This window comes from Miscanthus floridulus, chromosome 15 (assembly GCF_019320115.1).
Source record: "Miscanthus floridulus cultivar M001 chromosome 15, ASM1932011v1, whole genome shotgun sequence".
Classification (NCBI taxonomy): domain Eukaryota; kingdom Viridiplantae; phylum Streptophyta; class Magnoliopsida; order Poales; family Poaceae; genus Miscanthus; species Miscanthus floridulus.
This window is the reverse complement of record NC_089594.1, coordinates 27,976,196-27,984,593: the sequence shown is the minus strand read 5'-3', so window position 1 is coordinate 27,984,593 and position 8,398 is coordinate 27,976,196. Positions and strand designations below refer to the sequence as shown.

Genomic DNA, 8,398 nt, shown 5'->3' with positions numbered 1-8,398 from the left:
AGCAAAAAGATCAAGCCATTCTTCAAAATTCAAGCACTAGCTTCATGGTAAAGAGCAGCTGTAGCAATGGTGGGAAGGGTCCAAACGCACGCCTCTATTCTCGGGATGGAAGAAAGGAGAAAGGAGAGAATGGCTGCAGTCTTTTGTGTTGTAGACTTATCACCGTCGGTTTTTGGCTAGAACTGACAGTGATAGAGCACAATCACTATCGACTCTTGGCTTAAACCGACAGTGATAAGTGGCCGCCAAAACACTGCCGGTTCAAGCCATAAACCGACAGTGATGTGGTCCTTCACCGCTGGTTTTAGCTCAGCCTCAATCATTTTTTCATTTTCAAGCTCATAACCGACACTGAAGGTACATCACTATCTGTTCTCATAAATTTGACAGTGATGATGTCGACGATGATATAAGATATACAAATCTGACGTAGCCGCACTGGGTCGTGTCCTGGCAGGGACGGTGCTCACATAATTTTTTTCTTCGTATCGGGGGTACCGTACTACCATGTGGAATGAGACGACGGGCACATGGATACGACACGACGAACCCTTTCTGCCGGCCGGCCGGCCGGTCGGGCCCACATCGACCTGTCTTGCCTTGACCACTTGTGAGCACGCATGCAGAGCCAGCAGCCATACAAGGCCAGGGAACATGCATGCATGGCAGCACCAGCCACAGCCATCATGATGATGATGCAGACAGCGACGGAGCCAATGGTGGAGTTGAGGGGCGCCCACCTATCGATCCGGGACATGTGAAGCTTTCTAAAATCCTCTTAAAATTTTATGTATATATATATTAAATAAAAGAGACTAAAATTAAGACATAATTAAAAAATATCTATTTTTTTTTATTTAGCTCCTTCTAAATTTTTTTTTGTTCGTCCTTGATGCAGATGCAGCCCGGCGGCCAAGTAGCAGCACAGCCAACAGCAACAAGCGTGCATGTATATATAAATGATCAGCATTACATGGTGTACAACGTACTGCTAGTAGCTTGGAGTGCCAAATCTGTTGCTGAGTTATGGGCCGGGGCGACATGTATATGGCACCTACTCATGAAGTCGACGGTAGGAACGAGCTAGCTAGGGACACCATTATTCCATTCTCTTATACAATGCCAAATTTTTTAAGATTCCTCGTCACATCGAATCTTTGGACGTATGTACGAAGCATTAAATATAAATAAAAATAAAACTAATTACACCGTTTAGACGAAATCCACGAGACGAATTTTTTAAGCCTAATTAAACTATGATTGGACACTAATTACTAAATAACAACGAAAACGCTACAGTGTCATTTTACCAAATTTTTCGGCAAACAAACGCAGCCCAGCTTGTGCCAAATCTGTTTGCGCATGGTGTCCGCAATCACCTACGGTGCGTGGTGATGTTTGGTGCTTGCATGGTGTGTATATGGAGCAGCCAGCCGGCCTAACAATCTCACCAGCGTATAGGAATACTTGACATACAGTTTGGCACGTAGCACAACAACCTCATAAAATTCCAGCATATAGGACCTGTTTGGAACGCGGGGAAATTTTCATGTTCCTGTGTTTTTCCTATGAAATTCCTGTGCGCGGTTCCTATGAAATTCCTGCGTTCCAAATAGGCCCTAAACATGTTTCTGCTCTTATGTATAAAATCAAATTAACAAACTAAGATCAAGATGCTCGATCTGAAGATGACCAAATTTTACTAGCACATCCCTTTATCACTTACACACAACTATATATATATATATATATATATATCCTCATAATTTCGTGAATGACATTTTCATTCATGGCCTTGTTTAGATTACAAGTTTTTTCACTCTCTCTCCATCACATCAAATCTTTGGACACATACATGGAGTATTAAATGTAGATAAAAAAATAACTAATTACACAGTTTGATTGTAAATTACGAGACGAATCTTTTGAGCCTAGTTAGACCATGATTGGACAATAATTGTCAAATACAAACGAAAGTGCTACAGTGCCAAATACTGATTCTTGACCACCATCTAAACAAGGCCCATGTAGGTTCATCATTCATCAAGCACAATGCATGCTCAAATTAGAGAGCGAAACACACTAGTCTTACATAGCTTCTGGTGTCTATCTGATCATTTTTCAGTGTTCCCAAGAAGCAAGAAGGCAAGAACGTTAACGGAGCAATTAATACTGTTGAGACGATGGACGGAGGTGATCCGATTCCTCCATCAGCAGAAGAGCACCACCATCCTTTTTATCTACACCTTAATAATACTACAATTATATAATAAGGTTTGATCAGATTGACACCTCTGTTTCTTATCTTGCGGTTCCTCGCACGACCGGAGGCCTGGGATCTGCAGCGGCGACGAGCCGGCGGGGGTGGAAGGCGCCGTCAGCGACGACATCCATGGCGCTCTTGCACCCGTGCATGTCGAGGAAGGCCACGAGCCCGCCGCCGCCGCCGGCGATCCACCACCGGCGCTCGGCGCGCCCGGATGACACTCCTGCTGGCTTCGCCGGCACCGGCCACAGCTTGTTCTTGGTGTTGTCGTCGTCGGCATCGGCATCGTCCGCGGCGGCGTAGTCGTCGTCGTCGTCCCTGGTGCACTCGGCGAAGGCGGCGAAGAAGGGGTCATCGTCCCTGGCGTCGGAGGACGACGACGCGGCCGGGGCCCCGGCCTTGGCGGGCTGGCGCCGGCGCCGGCGTCGAGGGGCCGCCGGGCGGAGCAGCGGCGGCGGCAGCGGAAGCGGGTTGCCCGTAGGGGAGTCGCGCCCGCCGCGGAACGAGTTCTTGGGCACGCCCGGGTGGCGCTCCCATGAGAATGGAACCAGCGAGGTGGTGCTTGCGCGTGGCGACGGCGACGGGCAGAAGAAGGTCGACGACGTGCTGGAGATGGAGGAAGAGGAGGAGGACGAGGAGGAGGAGGAATGGGAGCTGCGGTGGCGCCCGCGCCCGCGACGAGGTGCGGCGGGCGGCGACAACGGGAGAGACAGCGGAGGCGGCGGCAGCGGCAGTGGCTGCGGTGGTGGTGCGTGGTGGCGCTGAGATGCTCGCATGGCTTGGTTTGTGTTGGGGAATCGGAGGGAGACACGGAGAGGTGCGTTTGCTGTAGTTTCCGGCGGGCAGTTGGGGGTCAGCTGGGCGTGTGGATAAATACCGTTGGAGTATTTGCAGAAAGGCCCCTTAGATTTGCATCCATGTAATTTTTAAGATTTTGTGTCCATGGCTTTGGTTAAAACTTTTACAAAAGCAGCCAATATTTCTTTCTTAAACAATTTGCGCTCGGCTCATTTTCCTTATTCGGTGAAAATTTTATGCTAGTGCTTAAATTCACTGAACTTATATATAATAAATGAAGAGGACGGTGGCTTGGTGTGACAATTTATTTACTTTTGAACTAAAATTCATCATAATTTTTCTAGTTTGCATAAATGGCCTTGTTTTGTCTACTAATAAATCTTAGCCACATGCCAAAAAAAAGGATTCGTATTCGTATATGACTAAATGGCTCACCTCTCACCAAGGGTTTATGAATGAAAAAAGTTGCTTCCATTGACGAGAAAAAAAAAACTAGCTCTAAAAATATAATACCAGAGTAGTGAAACGGTGGTATCTGAAAATGGATTGAAAGTAGTTTAAAATAGGGACAATATTGCACCTAGGTTGTCGCACTAGACAGCCCCAAATCGCCAATCACATAATTTTCCGTGTGCATGCATTTTGTTAGATTTGAAAAATTGTCGTCTCTCCAAGTGTGTAGCACCCTTACAACCTCACCACAAAACCATTTCTTCACTAGATGAGGAATACTATTAGGACGTGTTTGGGACTGCTTCGCTCCATGTTTTTTAGCCAAACGGTTTCAGCTCCATGCACTCTGTTCGACGAAAAGGGTAGAGTTGTGAGAGCACCTAAAGTGGTGCTCCACAAACTCCAGTTTTTTTAGAGCTGCTCAATGGTGGAGTTTGTGGAGCAGTCCTAAACACCCCCATATTTTGACCTAACATCTTCAAATCTGGTGTTGCATATATGACATTGTAAGCACACTTAAATTAAGAAGTCCTCACCTACAAAGCTTTAGACCTCATCAAGCACTACAACTTTTGATGTGACCATGTCTCCGTCTGTGGTTGTTTGAAAAAAAAAATCAAAAGTTTAATTTGTGTGCCCGCGTTCGTAGAGTGAGTTTATGTGTATGTTTGTAGGTGTCAAATTCGCAAAAAAGGGAACATACACACAAGAGGGGCCACATGAGGTAGACGTTCGCTTTTAACCGGATTGACTACTGACGGTCCTGTAATCTGTAAACCAAACCACCGTATCGACATCGTTCTCCTTTAGCCACTCTCAACAATTCTAACATCTATATCGTGAAATTACATTAATGAAATAATCCACAATGTATTTCTTCTGTCTCTATATATCTTAATGTTCTCCTTTAGCCACTCAACATTTCTAACATCTGCATCGTGAAATTACATTAATTAAATCCACCATGCATGTATTTCTGTCTCTATAGTTATCTTAATGATGCATTTATATGCATGGGGGCATCACAGATGTTAACATGTTTTCTGTCGTTGCCGCTCGCTGCAGCAGCACGTGGGTGGATCGGGACTGGCGGTCGTTGGACCCGTCGTTGACGTCCATGGCGTGGCGCGGTGGCGGTTGCTCTTCGTCTTCTTTGCGCGCGTGCATGCACGTCTCTCCATCGGCACTTGTCCGTTCCATGATTCGTCTCCGTTACCGTGCACCCTTCCTTTCTGACAAAAAATCGTGTAGCTTCCGTACCGGCGTACACTGCCTGATCGATGCAAAAAAGAGTTTGTTGACCAACTCTGCACCTTTTGTTCTTTTATTTACAGACCAAACGGTTAGTCGATCGGTAAGCAGCACGCAATATGACAGGTCGCCATGGTTGGTGGATATATAAATATATATGTATCCTAGATGAGAATGAAGGCTGGTTCATGTGGGCGCATGTTACTATACGTGACTTGGCAGGTAAGAATGACTTATGACTGGCATATATAGAATTATATGCCGGCGGGCCGGTTCCCATAGCTTTGCAAAATAGTTGGTTTTTGAAATATTTGAACGAATGTGACCAACTACAAGTAGTTTGAAAGCTATATATGCATGGTATTGTTAAAGTTAGTTTTTTTTTTAAAGCACTATATACGGCCGGGCATATAGCAGGGTAAGATTACTCACATATGACATCCCGCTGGGACATCAGAAACGACGGCAGCAGGATCAAACGATGGTGGTGAAGAAATAATGCATCCGATTCCGATCCCTTGCATGATCATATATATATATATATATATATATATATATATATATATATATATACCAACAGTTTTCAACTCATGTTGCTCTTTCGACACATACTGCTCTCTGCTGGCCCACATGGTTACCATTTGTGTTGACAATGCAACTAAGCAAGCCACAGTACAAGACAGTACGTACTAACATGGGTTGGCACTTGGCAACAAGCCGGCCGGCGCCAATGCAAGAGCACGTACTGACAAACAAAGAATGAACAATTAAATAAAGGTTCCAAATGTCCCACATCTCTCAACTAATCTTTCATACTTCGCCACCTTTTCTCCCTCTCTGTAATAATGGCATAGTAGCCTAGTATTCTATACCGAGCGAGCCTCAGCAGAATGAAGTAGCTGAAAGACACAACCGTACCTTAATGGATATGGTGAGAAGCATGATAAGTTACTCTACCTTACCGATAAGTTTATGGATGGAGGCGTTAAAAACCGTCATTCATATTCTTAATCGAGTGCCAAGTAAGTCGGTGCCCAAGACACCGTATGAGTTGTGGACAGGAAAGGAATCCTCACTAAACTATTTACGTGTGTGGGGTTGTCCAGCTGAGGCAAAAGTATTTAACCCAAACATAAGGAAGCTGGACTCCAAGACAGTCAGCTGCCATTTCATTGGCTATCCAGAAAAGTCAAAAGGTTATCGCTTCTATTATTCTGACAGACAAAACAAGTTTGTAGAAACAAGACATGCTGTCTTCTTGGAGGATGATATGATCAGGGGGAGCATGATAGCGCGAGAAATAAGTTTTGAAGAGAAGCGGGTATACGTGCCCACTCCTATGATTCAGGAACCATTCTTCACGCTACCTGTTGTTGCTGTACCAACAGTGCAAGACACTGTAGTAACAGCACCTGTTGTTAGTTCTCATGTGGCAACAATGAATGAGCATGAGGAACCTGTCCTTTTGGAGCCCCAAGAACCCATTGTCACACATAAGGGAGAGCAACAATAGCCTCATGTAGAACAAGCGTCATCTAACGAGGCCCCTAGAAGATCTCAAAGAGTCAGGAGATCAGTCATTCCTGATGATTATGAAGTTTATGAATGTGAGAAATTTCAAATGGAGGGTGATCCCACCTCATTTGAAGAAGCCATGAGAAGTGCTCACTCATCCAAGTGGCTTGAAGCCATAGAAGATGAAATGAAATCAATGAAAACCAACGGAGTTTGGAACTTAAAAACAATTCCTAAATGAGCCAAGACAGTAGGCTGTAAATGGGTCTACAAAACTAAACATGACTCCAAAGGGAATATAGAAAGGTTTAAAGCGCGACTTGTGGCAAAAGGTTTCACGCAAAGAGAAGGCATAGATTACAATGATGCATTTTCTCCAGTCTCATATAAGGATTCTTTTAGAATCATAATGTCGCTTGTAGCATATTATGACTTAGAATTACATCAGATGGATGTAAAGACGGTGTTCCTAAACGCAGATTAGGAGGAAAACATTTACGTGGCATAGTCGAAAGGTTTTGTTGTGGAAGGAAAAGAACGCATGGGATGCCGCCGAAAGAAATCCATTTATGGATTAAAGCAAGCTTCAAGACAGTGGTATTTGAAGTTTGATAGTACAATAAGAAAGTTTGGGTTTCAAGAAAATATAGAGGACAATTGCGTTTACGCAAAGTTCAAAAATGGGAAATACATTTTCCTAGTCTTATATGTGGATGACATCTTGCTCACTAGCAGTGATGTTAGTCTACTACTAGAAACAAAGAAGTTCTTTTCCTCAAAGTTTGATATGAAAGATCTCGGTGAAGCTTCGTTTGTCCTAGGAATAGAGATTCAGCGAGATATAGAAAAGAGGGTTTTAGGATTATCACAAAAGGCATACTTAGAAAAAGTTCTAAAGAAATACAGTATGCAAAATTATAAGTCATCACCTGCTCCCATAGTCAAGGGCGGCAGATATGGGGAATTTCAATGTCCTAGGAACCGATATGAGATGGATCAAATGAAAGCGGTTCCATATAGTTCAGCTGTCGAAAGTTTACAATATGCTTAAGTGTGTACTCGCCCTGGCGTAGCATTTGTTACCGGGTTGCTTGGCAGATATCAGAGTAATCCAGTAATAGAACACTGGAAATTAGTAAAGAAAGTTTTGCGTTACCTATAAGGTACGAAGGGTCTCATGCTAACGTATAGAAGATCTGATTCCCTGCACATCGAGGGGTATACAGATTCTGATTATGCGGAAGATGAAAGAAAGTCCACGTCAGAATACATATTTACTTTCGCATGAGGAGCTATATCATGGAAAAGCTCAAAGCAAACCGTCACTATATCGTCCACAATATATGCCGAGTTTGTAGCATGTTATGAGGCCACAGGGCAGGTGAATTGGTTAAAGAAATTCATACCCGGATTGAAAGTGGTAGACGACATACATAAACCACTCAAGTTATACTGCGATAATAATCCAGCAGTATGTTATGCTCACAACAATAAGTCAAGTGGTGCTGCCAAACACATTGACATAAAGTATTATGTTGTGAAAGACAAAGTCCGGGATCATATAATTAGTCTTAAGCATATAAGAACATAAAAGATGCTCGCGGATCCGCTTACAAAAGGCTTACCACCCAGTGTGTTCAGAGAACACGTAGCCGGCATGGGTTTAAGGGAAAGCCTATGATTCCTGGACAATAAGGGCCTAGTTAAGAATCTGTTTCAAAACAGAGAGATGCATTATAGCTGTTTAATCTAATGGCAAGAGACCGTGACGATGAGGCACGCTCTATGCACTGATCTGTGATGGAATGGGAACAAGAGAAAGTAAGTAAGTTAAGTTTAAGTTATAAGTGAGTTCAAGGAGGAGAATGTTAGTTGATCTCCACCAATTGGCCCTCTTGGATCCGCGCCCTGACTGGGGGCGCCCAACCATAATATGGTTGGTGGGCCCCCGTCGCACAGCGCCATAAATAGGAGGTGGGGCTAGGGGCACCAAGCACGAGGTTCGCTTGAGCCACCTAGCACCCCACCTATAGTCCTAAACCCTAACCGATTACAGAGAGGGTGCTGCCAGCGACGGGAAGCACCGCCACCGGGACTTCACCAAGCATCGCGATG

The 8,398-nt window shown here is 44.3% G+C and overlaps 1 protein-coding gene across 1 annotated transcript; it reads right to left on the bottom strand.

Moving 5' to 3' along the window:
- Window positions 1–1,776: 1,776 nt before the first annotated feature.
- On the bottom strand, window positions 1,777–3,102 carry LOC136509227 (uncharacterized). The gene has a single exon (XM_066504053.1). The coding sequence runs from the start codon at window positions 3,040–3,042 to the stop codon at window positions 2,302–2,304; it is 741 nt and encodes a 246-aa protein (XP_066360150.1). The 5' UTR covers window positions 3,043–3,102; the 3' UTR covers window positions 1,777–2,301.
- Between the last annotated feature and the right edge of the window lie 5,296 nt (window positions 3,103–8,398).

Excerpts from the sequence above, each read along its gene's own strand:
- LOC136509227 (XM_066504053.1), bottom strand. The coding sequence starts at position 3,042 with ATGCGAGCATCTCAGCGCCACCACGCACCACCACCGCAGCCACTGCCG.